The 19561-nt window shown below is 38.0% G+C and overlaps 1 protein-coding gene across 6 annotated transcripts in view; it reads right to left on the reverse strand.

Annotated features, from left to right (window-relative positions):
• CBLB (Cbl proto-oncogene B) overlaps positions 1-9489 on the reverse strand; it is a gene marked incomplete at both ends in the record, with an annotated part of 185156 nt that extends 175667 nt beyond the window's left edge. For 4 of the 6 annotated variants that reach the window (XM_084231636.1, XM_084231634.1, XM_084231635.1 and 1 more), the window contains one exon: positions 9310-9477. In XM_084231636.1, the coding sequence (XP_084087762.1) occupies positions 9310-9477 (168 nt within the window). Of the gene's footprint in view, positions 1-9309 lie in introns of all 6 variants that reach the window. The other 2 variants (XM_084231638.1, XM_084231637.1) reach the window with 1 other exon arrangement.
• Positions 9490-19561: the final 10072 nt, after the last annotated feature.

Genomic DNA, 19561 nt, shown 5'->3' on the forward strand with positions numbered 1-19561 from the left:
TATTCTCTTTAGAATTCATTGCTTTATTTGGTAAAACTGTATGCATAACTATATATTCCAGGTACTGAGCATAACTATATATTCCAGGTACTGAGTTTAGTGCCAAGGAAATTACAGATGACTAGAACATACTTCCTCCCTCAAGGTGGCTGGCAGAAGAGACCTAGTTCTCTATAATTAACTTAGGAGCAATGTAATTCTTGCTCTAAGGGATCTTAGTAAAGATCCTGTTCAATCCATTCATTTTCAGATAAAGAAACTAAGCACTACAAAGATTAAGGGACTATTAAAAAATCATTAATCCAACACAAAAGCCTGCATCTTCTGGATCTTAGGCTGATCTGCTTTCTGACTATATCACAATTTAATTAGAATTAGGCATATAATTAATAATCCCTAGCTAAACTCATTTACATTTTTATTTTATTCCACTTGCAAATCTACATGAAATTCAGGACCCATTTGTTAATTTTACAAACATTTGAGTCAGGCATTGTTTCAGGCCCTAGGGAACACAGGAAGGAATAAATCACAGACCTGTCCTCCAGGAGTTTTCCAGTGAAAAAGACTGGTGACTTTAAAAAGGAATTACAGGAAAATTTAAGTCTCTAATGGAGATATTTACAAAGTGCTAGAAGCGAAAAGCAGCAGCTCACTCACATCTACATGGGAGTGTCAAGAAATGCATACCTATGCTTGCAAAAGGAATATTCCAGGCAAAGGGGTATACAAAGAGAAGAGCGAATCTGTCATTGCAAAGGAGCAGGGAGCACAGGAAGCCCTTAGGTGAGAGTGCAGCAGATTTGAAATAGGCCACAGTCAGTTCATCAAGGCCCTTGCAGTCCACATAGTTTTCTGAAATTGCATTAGGAAAAGAGCAACATACAATGCTGTACTCTGAGTTTGCAGTTCATCAGCTGGATTAGTATTACAGTCTGTGATTTATGACAGCTCCTGCTGAAAATGAATAACCCTACACCAGGACTATGACTTCTTAGCAGGTCAAATTCATTCAATTCAATAAATATTTATTGAGTGCCTGCTATGTACAAGGATCTGCAAAAAGTCAGAGAAAGAAAAATTGCTTTTCTAAAAACATTATATTAAGGAGAAAAATCAAGCTTACCACAAAGTTCAAGTTCAGATTCAAATGACTTAGACCTCTTCTAGAAATAACTAAGTTGCTCCCTAGAAAGCTCACAGAAGAGCTCTCATAAAGAAAAAAATCTGTAGTCACATTATATAATGATGAACTTTTTAGGGCACCAACTGGTACATAAAAAGACTGGTTCACAAGCAATGTTACTCTTCACTTGTTAACTATTAGACAAAGCATTTAATATTGGAATGAGGCTGAAAATTTTGATAAAGTCACTGACTCAAGGGATGAGAGGACATTGAAGATCAACATGACCAACTCCCTCCTTTTGACATGTTAATACTAAAACACAGAAATAGAACCCAGCTGAGTCTACTGCTCAGAAGCCTGGGCTGGAGATACTAAGTCTATGGAGATAGTCAATCACTCTCTCAACAATAAACAATTGCCAGTTGTATTTGTTTACATATATTTAAACATTTTAAGCAGACCTCTCCATATAAACCTGCATTGTTTCACATACATAAAAATATATGATTAATATATACCTATCATATACATAAAATATATATCAGACCATATCAAAGCAAAGGCACAAATATAAACACGGTATTTGCTAGTACTATAAAAATTATAGTTGCATTTAAATAGTATCCTGACTGTGTTTTAATAGAATTTCTAGCCAAAAGGTAATAAAGAGGTATTAAGTGAGCTAACATACTTTGTGCAAACAAGGTTCAAACCAGCCCCTGAAAAATATGAAAAAAATTCTACTGAAACAAATAGAAATATCAACAGTAAGCAATTGTGCCTATATTACCAGAGACCGTCCTTACAAAACATACCTTACTTCGTGGGACATTCAGATATATTAAATCAAGTAATGTACATGCAAGGTGGAAAATAACCATTTCCTTAAAGATATAAGGAAAACCTAAAAGAATCCCTTCTCCTTTTTCCTCATTTAAATGTTATGAGGTTCCTCATTGCAATTACATAAACATATGTCATTATAAAAAGCATCTGGGAGTTTTTTTGGTTCTTTCCACTTTAGCAAGTCATCACTAAGTTTATAAAAGCAAAAAACATATACAGTACAAAATATAAGAAATATAAAAATCATACAATATATAAATATATAAAATATCATATATTCTATAATTTTATATTAAATAAAACATGAAAAGACTGCTACACAGAATGCTTGGGCAAAACCATAAGGTTAGCATATAAAATCCGTTATGAATCTAGTATACTATACTAGTATACTACACTAGTCATAGGAGAATTTAGGTGGGGTACTACCAAGTCCTCTATGGTTTTTAATGCAAGTTCCTTTAGAAGACTGATATAAGAAGCACCATTAAATAATTGAGGGTGGAATGATAACTAGCTCATCTATCTGTCCCATCACCTTGTACAGAATATTTGATGCACAATAAATATTTGATGAAGGGGAGGAGTAATAGGAGGAGAGGGAAAAAATAACAGGTAATTTTACAATTGAGATATTCACGTTGAGATTAAATAAATCAGACAAATGATACTGCCTCTTTTGGGGGTTAATAATTACGACTTCTCTTAGCTCATAAAGTTCTTCATACTACCTGAAACCCTTAAAAAGTCTGGAAAGTTTTGTGTAGGAAATAGTTAAGTCCAGATCAGCACTCCTCATGTGGAATCAGTACCTCAGCAACTTCAGTACTCAGCTTATGTGCCATCTTTTTAACAACTAGAACATATAATGTAATAACTACTTTTGCATTGTGATTGGAAGACAGTTTGCACGAACTTAAAGATATTTAAATATCAATATGTCAAAGTGCTAAAATTTTGTTGGATAGATTTTAAAATGCTTCTTTCTTTACTAGGAGAAACCCAGAAACTTAAAAATACCTTTAAAAAAGAAAACCTTGAATATATACCCAAGATGAATAGATAAAATAGCACTGTGGCACCACTTAAGTCAAAACATGTTTTAAGATGATCTTAGTATAAAGGATGAGAACTGATTTTCAATTCAACTTTTACTTATTTACACACTAACTTGCTAGAAAAGTAATTAAAATGTATTTTATGTGTTCTACACAATTTTAAAATATGGTTTAAACATTACAAATACTATGCCTTAAATCACTTCCTAACAACTCAACATTAAGTTCACAAATTTCCCTGAGAACTTCTCTGTATATTTCTTTACTTCCCTCTTGATTGGATACCGTTATCTATGGAGACTGATTCATCTATTTGTTCTTAGCCTTTCCCTCCCTCATTGTAAGCCAAGTTTATACAGTATCAATAATCTCCTCCTCCTATCTTCAGTCCCTCCCTCCCCACCCTCCTACACTCAATTGATGAAGTGCTCCTACAGCACTCACACATACACACAAGTTATGCTCTGATAAAACCCTCAAGCTATCTATTAGAACTTTCTTCCTTTTCACTAGCTGTCACATAATTCTAGAACAATTTCAAAATAATCCACATACTCTTTTTAATCTAGCCCCATTACATTTATGAAAGCACTCTGAAAGGTCAACAATAACTTCTACTCAGGAAATTCAGGAACTTAAATTTTCATCCTGCTTGGTTTTTCTCTACTTGAGCTTGAACTTAGTTTTCTCAGAACCTGAAACTACCCTTCTTGAAGCTGCCTCTATCCAGTAAAAGAATACGCTCCACCTCTTTTCCTACTTCTCCATCACTGTTCTTTACAGGATTACTTTTTCTTCACCATCATCTAATCATAGTTACATTACCCAACACCAAAAATTCCAATATCTGTTTTTTTCTGATTCTCATCATGGACACTGGTTTTTATATCTTCTTACTACTCCGTAACTTGAAATGCTATCTTTATGGGCATAACTACCAAACTTATGTCTCTACTTGCAATGTCTCTCTTGAACTGCATATTCAATTTTCTGTCTTCAAAATGGATTTCACTCTGGCATGTCAAACTCAACATTGCCAAAAACAAGCTTATCATGCATCAATGGTCAAGCTTCCTCTTTTCCTTCCTATGTTTCTTATCTCATTAAGGGCATCACTGCCCTCAGAGTCAACTAGGCTGAAAACCTCAAGAGTCACTTTCACTTCACTTCCCTTTCATTCTCTGTCTCTGCAGGGACATCAAAACCTGCATATTTTCCTTCAAAATGCCTCCCACATTTTAACAAACAGTTGCTATACCTACTGTCAGTTCTCGAGCTCAGTTCTTTATTATTTCTTCCCTAATCTGTTTTAATTCCTCTTGATCATTAGTCCCAACTTGAAGTTTCTTTTCTTTTAATGCATGCTTTAGTGTCACTAGAGTAATCTATCACAGTATAGTGTTGACTTTTCCTCACTCTACTCAAAGGACTTCAGTGATTCTCTATCTGATAAATAAAGTCCAGGTTCCATGACAGAGTAATCAAAGCCTTATTATATTTCTCTAACTTACCTTATTTTATGCAACGGTTTTCCTTTACCTAGCATTCATTTGACCTGATTTGTCCTCCATCTCACTGGAATCCAAACACCCTCCAAAGAGCAGCAGGATGGCAGCTCCACCATGCTGTATTATATACCAACTTTTCATCCCTAGCAAGGAACATTCACTTCCAACCTATACTATGTTACACAATCCATTCATACTATATAGAACTTACTACATTCTACCATATGGCATGATCATTAAAGTCTATCTTTCCATAGTTAGGATTTGAAAAATAGGTGATGAAATCAACAGATGCTGCATAAACCAACTTTGAAAGAAAGGAAGTTGTCGATGGTAGAGGACTATGGGTGCCTCGGTGGTTGTGTGTGGTGTGGTTTTAACATCATCTGAAGAGGTGTGAACCTACAGCTCTGAATCACATACAGTAGTGTAAACCCAGTTATTTAGGGAAAAAAAATACAACTGAAAATAAACAATAATCGAATAGTAAAAATGCTCTGAGTTAAAGATTACTAACTGATAAAGGTTTCAGTTAAATGTATGCCTTATATCAAAAGGATAAACCAGAGTAACTCTTGGTAACACTCCTTTAAATCTTTTTATCAAAAACTTTTCTGAGAAGTGACAAGTAGCAAACTTTGGGATCACTACATTTACCTCAGCACAAATTCAAAGTCTAACTCAGTACTAAACAAAATTATCATTCCCTATCCAAGTCCACTAGTAGCCAAGTTTCTGCTAATATGGAGAAACTTTGAATGAGGAAGAGGAAATATGTGAAGAAAAATTCAAACAAATAATATTTCCTGTCGCAAGGAACGTGATAGTCTGAAAAGCAACAAACACAAACAAGGAACGTGATAGTCTGAAAAGCAACAAACACAAACAACAGGCATACGAATCCTAAGTTTTCACTCTAGAGACATGAGGAATTCAGAGATGTGAGAAATTCACTTAGGAAAGAATACTTACTTATATTACCTTAAATATATGCATATAATTCAAGCATTTTTAATAGACAAACTTGAAAAAACATGATGGTCACAGGGATATTCTAAAGGTCGAAAATGAATTATATTTCAGATTTCACAAACGTACTAAATGCACTGAAGGGAAAAGACAGGAAAGGGCTGTTTGACATCATCACTTTTTAAATGCTTTTAAAACTCTTTCAGTAATGTAATTTCAAGTAAATGACAAGGACAGCAAGACAAAAACATAGGCAGGTACTCAATTTGCTCCATTCCTTAGCATCAGTTAATTATTTTTAATTTCCTGAACATCCATGTATGCTAAGTACATTTAGTATCTATTAGAAGGGAAATTGTTTCTTCTATTTTCCATCACCTGGCTAAGATGCTTGTGAAAACCATGCTCAGGAACCTCGCATTAATAAATTATCATTCCTACCATACTGATTAGCAATCATTTCCTTACTATCACCTCAGCATTTCCAACCAGAGTACAATAATACTGTTCCTAAAGGGATTGGCCAGCAGGATTGAGACAGACAACTGTCTGACAGTGGCCAGTAAAACAAAGTGTATGCTGTCTACTTCCCTGCCCCTGTATTTTCCCTGTACTTTGTGTGAGTCAGTATTAAGTCCTTTCCATATTACAGGGCAATTAGCCATGTGCATGCCTGGCTCAGACGCTGTTCCTTAACAGTTCAAGAGCACAGTTATACCATGTGTAGCTTTGCATCCCCAGTTAATATGTACTTAGCAAGAACATAGCAGGTCCTCAATAAAATTTATTAAGAAACCTCATCTCTGTAATAGACTCCACATTTCAGGTATATTTGAATCAAGCTGTACATTCATGGGGAACAGTTCTGACACTGCATCAAATAGGCGACCACTGGCTTGAAAAGATTTAGGTCGGCTATTGACTTACACAGACATAAGAGCCAGAAAAAATGTCTTAATGGGATGTTTTGGGATATGCTACTATTCTCTTTCTCAACAAATGCACTATGCTAACTCTGTGCTGTTGATGTACTGTTACAAAATACTTTACATCTGACAAAGAATGCAACTGAGCAATTACTTACTCTCTCTTACTCTGAGTGACCTTGTATTAAAAGCCCATTCCTTGAAACTGGAATCTGAGTTGAGTGTTTTAAATTCTAGAGGTGAGGGAATGGGGAGGCTACTAGATATTCCTTCTATGGTCTCAAAAGTACATCTTATTCTCTGTAAAGTAAGTTATTTTACTTATAGGTAGCTGAGACACTCTGAAATTGAAGCTTATTTTTATTTCTAATATCTACTGTGTTGAAGACTGTTCATAAAGGAAAAAGGTAACTGAACATTTAACCCTGTCCTTTGTATAACTACTAGTTAAACTTCAAAGTCACTATTTTCTGTTATTCACAAGCTAAACTCATTTTGTTGCAGTTATTTTACAAAACAGTTAGGTAATGTGTCAAGGGATTAACTTTTGGACTAATAATAAAAGTCCTGATGTAATCACCAGGACAATGTTGATATTATGAACCACTTCCTTAACCACTGACAAAGAAGAAAAGATAAACAGATGTGGGGGATGTTTCTGCATTACAGAATTAAATAAAATATACTTAGAATTAGTAATTAGCAGTGTATATTTATTATTGTGAGAACAGCAATAAACATACTGAACTCTTCTATAATGTTTTATGTGATGTCCTTCCTCAGATCACAGATAAATTCATAAATGAACACAATTTTCATCCTTGACAAATAACGAAGACAAATAAGGAAAGCCCTATAACGCGCCCTTGCCAATACCTGCACCCAAATTCCACTAAGTAGAGACTATAGATAATAGATATCCTTGTGAGTCAAGTTTCTCCACTGGAGAAGCTAAGCCCAAACACACAAAAGAGTTAATAAAATAAGCAATGGCAGAAATGTACTTACCAATAACCATTTATTTTACCATAACCCATGGTGAAATAATTAAAAGTAGATAAAACTTATGTTAATAATCTGTTACAGACCAAAATTATGCACACATATTTTAATGTTTCTAAAAGAATGACATTTTATTAACTATGGCTCACCACTTCCCTATATAAATCTTTTTCATTTGATATTCTAACATTCACTCACAAATGTACAAATTCTGACTACTCAAGAAAGGGGTTGGGGAGGAAAGAACAGTTCCAGGTAGAATCTGGCCTATGTGTGGCCCATACATATAACGAAGAACTCAGAGAAAAACTTTCAATTGCTTCTTTTACACCCAACTAATGACAAAGGCAATGAGAGTGACCTTCAAGAACATACTCTTCAGAAAGCAAAGATAGCTTGTACTGTGTCTGCCACATAGCTACTATTTTCCTAACTGCATATTCCTCATTCCTAAGTATCCAATGCTAAAATCAAAACCTGACCTCAAGCAGCAAGTTGCAATCTTCTGACACTATGAGATCATTTTGTCTGGAGTACTTTAATATAACAATTTGAATGAACTGGCAGAAGCTTAAATAGGTCACACTGAAGCCAAAAAGTAAGGATATTTACCTGGCAAATATATTCTGTCTCTGCATGTAGCAGGCCTTTCCCCAGACCATCAACCAGAGGATGACAGTAGTTGACCTATCTCTCTATACTTTCCATATTACAAGTGAAAAGAAAATAAATCTTATCACCTTCCTACATTGCTATTACCACTGAGGGTGACTTTTTGTGGCAAATATTTGCACATAGTTACAAAGTAAAGTAAAGTAAAGATAACTACTACCAAATTATTTCATGGATTTTTTTTTTAACATATCCCTACATAAGGAACTTTTCTTAAATCTCCAATCCTGCAGTTATAAAGATGTCAAGATCCCTGCATCAATAAAGCTTCATTAGCCCTAAATATCTAGGAAATAAAACCATAATATGCTACAAACATTTCCCTAGGGGGAAACCACACATTAACTACATATGTCACCATGATACTAATTTCATAGTTCTCCTTAGTAAGATAGGTTTCCTCAGTAGACCCTGGGAATAGATTCTGGTTGCCCAGACTTCTCTGTTCAGTCAGCTTGATTTCTAATTGTGAAGTTGCAGTTCATATGAAAGCAACATGCAGAAACCACAAAGGTTTCTGATACTCTCAGCTCCACTACCTCCATCATAAATTTTCCTTTCATAATAAACAATGTGCAATCGAAAAGGTTTCCTGTTTCAAAATGGAACAGAAGATGAAAGAAACTGTAACTCTACCATTAACAACAAAAAGTTTCTTAATGAAGATGAAGTCTCAAAGATGAAAATGGAACTCTTTCAACTACTGCTTTCTCACTTAAGGACAGAACTTGTTCTTTCCCCTGTAAATATTTTCAGCATCATACACTGCAATTGTGTTGGTGGTCCAACAGACTTTTTCTCAGATTACTTGTTAGCAAGCACTCTTTTGCTACTAACAGCAAGACACTTGATATAAAAAGGACAAACATTTCCAAACTATTCTATGGCCATGTACCAACAAAGAGCAGTCAACAGTAGAAACTTTGCATATCTGAGTCATATAGAGGAACTTTGAATTTAAAGAGCAGAACAAATTTTTTTTTAATTTTTTAAAAAATTAAAATTTTTTTTTCTAAATTTTTTAAAAAATCTTGCTGTTAATCCATCATTTCAAAACAGAGTGCATGTAAGAAAAATAGATATGCAATTCAAAAAATGTTGCCATAACTATAATTATTATTAATTAATATTATAAGTAAATCTGGATGATATATCTGGATGAATAGGGCTACCAATAGGCATAGTCAGACAAAACTTACCACTTTGTCCATCAGTTTCCAAGTTTTCTCTACAGTCCTGCGATCTGCTGCTGCTTGCTTAGGGGGTCCAACTGCATCCTGAATTGCATCAATAATACCCAAAATTCGCCCTTTTCGGGGGTTTCCTCCTCGACCACCAGGATTTCTGCCATTCATAGAATTTGCCATCTGGAACCTTAGTTCTTTGAAAGGCAGATTAAAAAAAGAAAGAAAAGTTAGTTGGTCATGAAAATTATTCCCCAACAGAAAACTAAACAGGTTAACTTGTACCCACTACATCCTCCTCTACCAGTGAGAAAAAAAGCTAAGGGTCCCAGATTCAACTTTGCAACAGCAAGTGATTTGCACTCTCAATCTTTACACACAGTAGGTTCATAAGCGGACTCTAGATCTGCTTTTGAAATATTAGGAGTTAAAGATGTATGCTCCTCAGTTCCGACTATCTAAAGCTTGAATAATACCAAACTCATAACAACAACAAAGTCAACTTACAAGGGTTTCCTCCAACTAGATAAGAACACAATATTCCCCCCCTATCTGCCTTAACCCCAATTCAAAATACTAGAACTGAAGTACCTAGAAAACGTTTTGAGAATCTTACTCAAAAACCACATTTTCACTCACATTTCGCAAAGTTATATAAACGTAAGTATTACTCTACACGAGCATAAGGGACAGGACTGTTGTCAACAAAGGCTTAGGACTTGGGTTTCTACGCCCAAACTACCAAACAGAAACACATGTACAGGGACATGCGAATGCCCAGTTTTCAAGACAACGCGTTGAGAAGTTATCTCAAGTTAAGAACTAAATAAATCAACAAACCACCCATTTTAAAGAGAGGGTGAAACTGACAAGAGCAGGCACCGAGAGCAGAGCGTTCACTTCTTTTACTCCTGGCCTTGCCTTTCACCCAAGAAGGTAGTAGGTGGCAGAGGGGGGCGGGGGTGTCCACAGCTTGTGACGGGACGTCTGTACCCCCTCCTGGCTTAGGCCCCTCCCCAGCCACTCTCGGACCTCTCAGATGGGGGTGAGGGGAGGTGGACAGAGTAAGGACAAAGTATCCCCCTCGCGCCTCCAGCAATCGCAGCCCAGTCCGTCCCTGGCGCTCAGCACTCGGCTCCCCAGTGGACGAACCTCCCTGAATCTGCAATCCTAGCGACCCGTGTCCCTTTACTCTTTCTTTCTCCTCCCCCGGCCCTGCCTGGTTCCGGTCTTTAAATGCCCCTCTTCAAAATGTGACGGAGGCAGCGACAGCAGCTGGAAGCCGGGGCTGTCCCTTCTTCCTTCGTGGCCCCCGCCTGGCTGACCCCGGACCCCGTGCAGGGAAAAAAAAATAATAATAAAATAAAGAGTCGAGAGAGACTCCCCTGCGCCCCCGACCCTCCTGGCCTCCCGGGGCCGCAGCTGCCCGGGGACACGCGTGTGCGCGGGGTCCTACTCCACAGCCACGAGCCCCGGGGGCGCGGGCAGCCCGGGCAGGGAGTGTGGAAAGGCGGCAAAAGCGCGCTCCCGAAGAAGGAGCGACCCACAGCACAGACCACCGAGACAGGGAAACGCAACAATTACCGTCAGGACAATCCACACCCGCTCTCCCCTCCCGCCCGACTCTCGGGGAGGCCGCGGGACGCCGCAGCGGCACTAGCTGGAGGAGGAGACCACTCGCTGGACACCCCACCCCTGGGTAATACACACTCAGAGACACAGGCGCGGGGCGGGGCCGGGGCGGGGCCGCGCGCAGCTAGACCAATCCTGCGCGCCCGCGCACTGACTGGCAGCGGAAGGCACCAATGGGCCGGAGGCGCCCGTCCTCCTCGCACTACCGCCCGGTCCACGTCTTCCACGGTACACAATGGCCCCTGAGGAAGGCCCGCTCGCCACACGTCCCGAATGTAAAGGGACTCAGAGGGAAACAGGGGCGTTCGACTCACCGGAGAACCAAAGTGGGAAAGGGAAAGGAAATGGAAGAGAGGCTACGAGGCACTGGGGGAAATGACCAATGAGGAGTGGGGAGTGGGCGTGAGCTTTGGGAGCGAGAGCCAAAGCCGACTGGTCTAAAAGGCGGGACTTCCGGCTTCGCTTACCTTCCTCGTCTTTTGTTTCATAGCAACAGGGTAGTGGCTGGGAGGGTGTTGCTTTTTTACTCTGGGCGGATCCAAGACTGAAGAATTTCATCTCCCTAGGGCTGCCAAACTCTTACACCAGGACAGCAGCCAAACAGGTCTAAAGCTTCTTGCTGGCTATCAAAAAAGAGCATTAGTCACCAAGCTTGTAGGATGAAGTATAAACCTCTTAGAGAGTAAATTAGGGCTAACACCTGAATGCCAACCAAAACTTGCTAAATTTCTGAGAGTTTCCCTTTTATTCTTAGTTCTGTAGGCATTGCAGATCAAACACTAAATGGATGGAAAAGCAAGTAGTTGATAACGCTGGCCAAATAGTCCCTACTAACTTTGCTAGGAGAGTAAAGAAGGAGACCTTGGGAACTGCTAAAATATGCTTCGCACCTTTTTGTTTAGTATGTTTCTGTATAAATGACTGATATTTTGTCTGAGTCACCTTTACTCTGCATAGATCTCTCTCCATCTCACAAACCTTATTGTATCTGCCATTCTATCCCTGCGTTTTTCAATCTCTCTCTCTGTGACTCCAACCTTATGCCTTTAGAAAAGTCCACATCCGGCTAGCATATTTTTAAAGTATGATGGATATCAACATTATTTTAGTTTTAGGCGTACAACATAATGGTCAGATAAGATTTTGTATACATTGCAAAACGATCATCACAATACGTCTATTTCCCATCTTAGTGACTTTCAAAATTGCAACATCATGCTACTGATTAGTTTGCAAGCTGTATATTACATCTGTGATTTGTTTTGTAACCGGAAATTTGTACTTCTTGATTTCCTTCATCCATCCTCTCTCTCTCTCTCAATCTCTCTCTCTCTCTCTCTCTCACACACACACACACACACACCCAACACACCAACACTCCACTTCTCTGGTAACCAACAATCTGTTTTCTGTTAAAGATTCCACGTGTGTCTGGATTATTTCACTTAGTGTAATACCCTCAAATTTCAATCTAGTTATCACAAATGGCAAGAATTTCATTCTTTTTCATGACTGAGTAGTGTTCCTCTGTGTGTGTGTATGTGTGTGTGTGTGTGCACATGAACTCTGCATTTTCTTTATCCATTCATCTATAGATGGACATGTAGGTGTTTCCACATCTTCTTAATGTAAATAATATCACAATGGGGCCTTCCTGGTGGTGCAAGGGGTTAAGCACAGCACTGTGAAGCTATCCACAGCCTCTGCAGCATGAGTTCAATCCCTGGCCAGTCAGGGAGCTACCCACATGATGCAGTAGACCTCTCCTATCTAGCCCGCTGCTCCCCTCAGCAGTGTATTTCCGTCAGTCTGCCTGTTCTGTTCCCCACTCTGTCTCTGTTGAATCCTCTCACCCCCCACACCTCTGGCCTGTAGCTGAATTCTTGTGTGCAATAAATAAATCTTTTAAAAAAAATAATACTACAATGAACCTATGTATATCCAATAAACATATATATATATTTAAATTCATCTCTTTTGTTCCTCTGTAACTACCCAAGGTAAAATTGCTATATCATTTGGTACTTCAATTTGTAGATTTTGAGACTCCTCCATATTGTTATCCATAGAGATGGCGTCAATTTACACTCTTACCCACAGTTCACAAGGATTCACTTTTTCTCCATATCTTCGCCAACACTTGTTATTTATCTTTTTGATAATAGTCATTCATAGGGATGACATAACAGCTCATTGTGGTTTTGATTCGCATTTTCCTGTTACTAGTGGTGCTGAACATATTTTCATGTGCATGTTGCTCTTGTACAGCTTCTTTAGACAAATATCTATTCAATTCCTCTGTGTATGTTTTAACCGATTTTTTATTGAGTTATTGATGTGTTCCTTTTGTTCCTTGTTATGGTGGAGCTGTCAGCTTGTTTTCATAGCCCAATGTAGGGAAAAGTTTTCCATAAAAAGGTGTATATCCGAGGGAGGAGTTAAGACATCTGCCACCATCTTGAGATGCCTCTCACATCTATCTAATCCTAAAAGAAAAAAGTTGCTGGGCTAGGACCCTTCTTTCCACAGATCATAGATTAAACAAGTATCCTTTATTTCTATTTAACTTCAATCCTTCCATAGATGCTATTGAAAATTGCTCTGGATTATCACACTTTGTAATTTTCTGCCAATTGATAGTACTGAACACAATTTATACACTGGGATTCTCAGATGTGGTATTTTGTGTCTTTAAAATATATATTCCTTTCTTTCTCTAGCTAATTAATGTTTCTTAATTGTTCTCACTTCTTTCTAGCTAAATGATCATTTAGCTACCGTGATTGTAACGGTCAAGAATGCTGTTGTTATAAACATACTTTATTCTAAATCCCTAAATTCAGATGGTTAAGATTTTTCATTTCATTAAAACAGGAAAAACATGTGGTTTAGGAATTAATTTTGCATTCCGGCCTGCTGCATGGACCTTTCATACCAGCCTTTTGTTGATAGGAAAAGGGGCAAAGGGGCGACGGTTCTTTCTTTGGCAACTTCCTGCTGAAAAGGGGCAAAGATCAAGGGGGTGGCTCAGGCCTGGTTATGAGGGTCTTCTGCAGGGATGTGAGAATATGGGTGGAGAAGGAGTTGGTTAAAGATGGTAGGAGACATTTCCCGAATGTGAGCCTGTATGAATTTTAGGAGGCAAGGAGCGAAAAGAAAAAAATAAGGTTATCATTAGTATTGTCCCCAAGAGTGGGAGGAGCCATGACACTATAGGATTTTGAAACCATGTCAGCGGAGTCCCCGGTTTTACTAGTAATAACATTATTCCCTGAGGAACAGGCAGGTACCCCCTTTATTAGCTGTTAACAAGTCCAGAGCCCGCCGGTTTTGGAGAGTGACCTGTGCCAGGGAGGTGAGCTGTCTTTTTAATGATGTTGAAGACACATAGGTTTTTTCTAAGGAGGTATCAATTTGTTCATAAAATTCCTGGGCAGAAATCAGGCTGTGTCCCAGGGCCCCACCTGCCATACTTGCAGCTGCTATCGATGATGCCGGGCTGATTCCAACCATGATTGGAAGAATGGCTGCCCGCTTAGTCCAATGTGGTGAGAATAACTAACCTAGCTCAGACCGTCTGTACAGAGCTAACTGTGGGACCGCGAGGACTTGGATACGTGGGCCTGGAGTAGCAGAATTAATACACTGAGAGAGAGAGTCTCTGTATGGACCTTTCAATTTTCAACTATTTTACCAAAACCACCTGGAGTCCAAGTTAAGTTCTGATATAGTAGGATTTTCATTTGAGCCCAAACTAGGAATCAGGGTTTGGATATGGCTGATGAGCTTATGAGACAATAGCCCTTCCTGTAAACTATTAGCATGAATTGATGTGCAGGAGGGAATAAAGACTTGTTTGGCAAAACTACCCCTGGTGCCTCTCATGGAGACATAAGAGATTGAGCACAATAAAGGACTACATGCTGAGGGGTATAAATAGGAGCAAACAGTAATGTTTTCATAGGAGATAGAGTTGACTAGAAATACTCTCTGTGTAGGACAACTAAGTCTCCCATACAGTGCACTTTAGTGTGAAATCCGTATCCATGGGCAGCATGGTGATTTGTAACCTAGGGAGAACTTGTGAATGGAATCTTTATAGGAGAGGAGTGTTCTCCTGAGAGATTCTGGCATAAAGCAGAAGGGGAGACTCTTACCTAAGAGTCTCACAAGCACTGCAACAGCCAGTAGATGAATAATAGGAACAAACTGATTAAGACCATATATGAGACCCACTGGGGGCTCCAGAAAAGACTGGGAACTTTGTAGTAGAGGTAGTGAGATATTTTTAGAGGGAGCTATAAACCTTTGTCACTTGAACATTAATATTTATACTCACAGACTGGTGTCATTTGGGAAAATGCAGATTATAGTCCTGTATTGAAACACAGGGAATTTTTTAAAAAGACAGCTATTTTGAACAAATACTTAGATTTTTCATTCAGAATATTCAAAATGATTTTTTCATTCACTTTAGACAATATCACTAGTGAAGACTGGACAAAGGTAAGCAAGTAATTTCCTTAATACATTTCCATTCTAAAGTTTCAGATTAAACAGTTCCACGTCTTAAAAAAAAATTCAAAATTACTTCCTTCCTTGTTATCTTCTTTCCCAAACTATTAATCCAAGATCAGATAATGATTTATTTGGCATTATTCTTTGTAATAAAAAAAATTTTTCATCAGTGTTAAATATAGTGATTGTAAAACTTGGAATGCTTTGTCTCAATTCAATATTCCTTTGCACCACCATTGCATTCTTCATATTTCCTAAATATTTCTATGTTCCCCTAATATTTTTATTTCAGAAAAATATAATTTTCTTGTCCGTAAGAGTTTGTGTGAAGAATGCAAAATTTGATAAAATTTATCACATTGATTTTGCTACAATCTCTATGCAGTTTGATTTATACTACATTATAGCACTGAATTTTCATTTCCTTTTTTTTTACTGCTCTCCAATGTAACTTAATGTTCTTAGTTTAAGTAATATTGGTTTGCAATAGTGTATATTTTTCCTTTAAAATATAAATGCTGGGCCTCCCTGGTGGCACAAGGGGCTAGGACGCAACCTATGAAGTTATCCTCAGCTATTGCAGCACAAGTTCGATCCCCAGGCAGGGAGCTACCCACATGGCGCAGCAGACCTCTCCTGACTCGCCTGCTGCTCCCTTCAGCAGAGTATTTCAGTCAATCTGACTGTTCTGTTCCCCACTCTGTCTCTGGTGAATCTTCTCACCCCCCACACCTCTGGTCTGTACCCCAGTTCCTGTATGCATAAATAAACAAATCTTTAAAAAAAACTCCAATCTTTATGTGTGTATATATATATATATGCATAATTTAAAAGCTAAAGGGAATCTTGGCAGTGATCATATCACTTACCTTGGCATATCTGAAAATTGGCTAGTTTACCGGGGATTATTGAATTCTAAAAATATAGGTAATAAACCCAAATTTATGAGATTAATATGTGGTATAAAATCCATGTAATTATGTGAGAAATGTAACTACTAATCAGATCCATATTAATGTAGATCAATTATATTTTCACTTTTGTTCTTAAGAAGTCAGAAAGACCAGAAATTTTCAAAATGAATGTATAAATCAGAAGCAAATTACCCACAGGATTTACATTAATAATGTTAATAAAGATCTAATATATTGTATACCTACAAAAAAAAAATCTTCTCTTTTAAATTACAAATTTCCCACCCCCAACATATAAAACTACCCTTTTCTATTTTAGGTGTGTTCAGCATTTCAGGACAAGACATCTATTAGATCAAGTATGATTTCTGACAGCTAATTCACCCATTCATTCAATAAATATTTTTAGAGCATCTAATATACACCAAGAATTATGCTAAATGCTGTGGAATACAAAGGTAATTAAGCACTAGTCTTTGTTTCCAAAGAGAGCCCAGAAATATAAAGATAACACTATAAATTCAAGTGGTAAAAGCAATAATTTCTGTAGGAAAATATCAATATGAAAAGCTCAAGAAAGGCACCTAACCCAGCTTAGAAAAACTGGCTAGTAAGTTGAGACTTGTAAAATAAATTAGATTAACATTTAATCATGAAACACTAGTTCTAACCAGAGAAGCCCTCATAAGCAAGGGCATAAGAGAAAGAAAACAGCTATGTATGCAGTATTCACAGGGAAAAAGCCAGGTCCATCTTGTGGGAAGCAGAAGGGTAAATAAAAAGCAAAAAATGGCAAGTGACAAGTAAATTAAAATAATACCTGATGTGTCAAATTAAAGAACTTGAATTTGATCCCTTTTTTTGATATGTAGCTATTGGATTTTAAATTATGGAGAGTATATAGAATTAGAAGAGCAAGAGAAGTGATACTATAATATTTATATTTGAGAAAGGTCACTCTGCTGGTCAGGTTGATAATAGGTTAGGGAGAGGCATTTTAAAGGCAGGTGGCCAGTTAGGACATGTGTAATAAATGATGATGAGGACTGAAAATGGAACAGTGGTAGTAAAAAATAAATGACATATTTGAGAAATATTGGAAAAAGTGCACTCCCAGAGATGCTGTTTTGATTGATCTATGATAGCATTTAAGCTCCCCAGGTGATCCTAATTACCATCTGAAGCTGAGAGCTGGATTAGTTAATTTAGCCATCACTGATAATTGCAGGAATATGAAACATGCAGAGGATGAGAGGTCAAGAATGATGGCCAATATTCTCATTCTAATGACTTGGTAAAAGACAGCCTCAAAAAATAGCACAGAGAATATCAAAGAACAATCTATTTAGTGGAAAGGGGGAATGAATTCACTTTTTTAAAAAAAGATTTATTTATTTATGCATACAAGAGCTGGGGCACAGGGAAGAGATGCAGGTGGTGAGAGGATTCACCAGAGACAGAGTGGGGAGCAGAACAGGCAGATCAACCGAAGTACACTGCTGAGGGGAGCAGCGGGTGAGTCAGGAGAGGTCAGCTGCACCATGGGTTGCTCCCAGGCTGGCCAGCAATTGAACTCCTGCTACAGAGGCTGCAGACAGCTTCATAGTACTGTACTCACGCCACCAGGGAGGCCTGGAATTCACTTTTAAAAATTAAACATTTGAGGTAACTGTGGAACAAGTAGAGAATATTTTAACTAGATGATTGGATATGTAAGATCATAGAATTGGGAACATTGAAAAGCAAGTAGAACCTGGAAATAATGAAATCATAAGGGGAGATACATGAAATAAAAGAGCATGAACTGTAAGTTGAACCCTCAAAGTTGAACTCAGAGAAAAGCAGAGGAGAAAGAAATCACAAAAAGATAGAGGGTAGAATAGAAGATCACATAGAAACCAGGAGAGTATAGTATTTCCGTGGAGTGGACAACAGTTTCAAATGCAGAACTGGGGTCAATTAAAAAAAAAAAAAAGATTACAAAACATTCATTGGAGTTTTGGAGTTAGCTATTGAGAGATCATTTGTGACCTAAGCAGGAACAGTATCAACTGAAGAATGAATTACAAAGAATGGGAAATAAGGAAATGAGAAGTGGAGATTAGTCTTTTAAGAAATCTGTACAAGGATGGAGAAGAGAATTTAGTATTTATACTTACAGTCTCTGTTGATAAATGCAGAATCAAATGGGGGCGAGGGAGGGAAAAATTTTAGAATGGGAGAAATTTAAACATAAGTATATTTGTTAAGTGTTAATTTAGGAAGGAAAAAAAAAAGAGGGACACCCTGGTGGCACAGGGGATTGGACACAGCACTGTGAAACTGTCTGCACCCTCTGCAGCATGAGATCGATTCCTGGCTGGCCAGGGAGCTACCCATGTGGTGCAGTGGACCTCTCCTGGCTCACCCGCTGCTCTCTCAGTAGTGTATTTCAGTCAGTCTGCCTGTTCTGCTCCCTGCTCTGTCTCTGGTGAATCCTCTCACCCTCCCACGCCTCAGGCCTGTCCCAGCAATTGTGTGCATAGATAAATCTTTGGGGAAAAAAAAGAATAAAAAAAGAATAAAAAGCATCTCCTATGAGAACGGGAGAAAGGAGACCCCTGAGAATAAAAAAGAACTGGAGACATGGAAATACATGGATAATAATGCTTATTAAAGTATGTGTGTGCTATACAGAAATCTATTATAAATAAATGTTTACAAAGTGAAAGAGGTTGAGGGTAGTCATGTTTGATAGCTTGCTTCATCTACCAGATGAAGTAGTAGAGAAAAGTATCTTCTCAAATGGGAACATGAAGATAATGATAAAAATTTTGTGTTGAAGGAAAAAAAGGCTAAGAAAAAAACTGAAAATCTATTCTCAGGGCATAATGGAGATTGGAGATCATGAATCGGTCCTGACTCCAGCCAGGAAGGGTTGATAAATTTCTCCAGCAGGGCACTAGGGAAGGAAAGACTATAGCTTGGAAATAGGTTTGTGATCCGATTGAACCAATGTTGCAGGAATAAACAGATGAAAGAAATCAAGGTTTTTGAGAGAGTATTTCATATGATCAACTGTGAGGCACAACATGAGCCAGGAAGGAAGAAATAGTATGTACAAAAGACAAGAGAGATGTCTTTTTTAACATGGATTGTTAAGATGCTTCAGCCCACCAGGAAATTCATGTAATAAAAATCCACCCCCCCCAAAGAAATTATTC

This window comes from Talpa europaea (genome assembly GCF_964194135.1).
Source record: "Talpa europaea genome assembly, chromosome: 4".
Classification (NCBI taxonomy): Eukaryota; Metazoa; Chordata; class Mammalia; order Eulipotyphla; family Talpidae; genus Talpa; species Talpa europaea.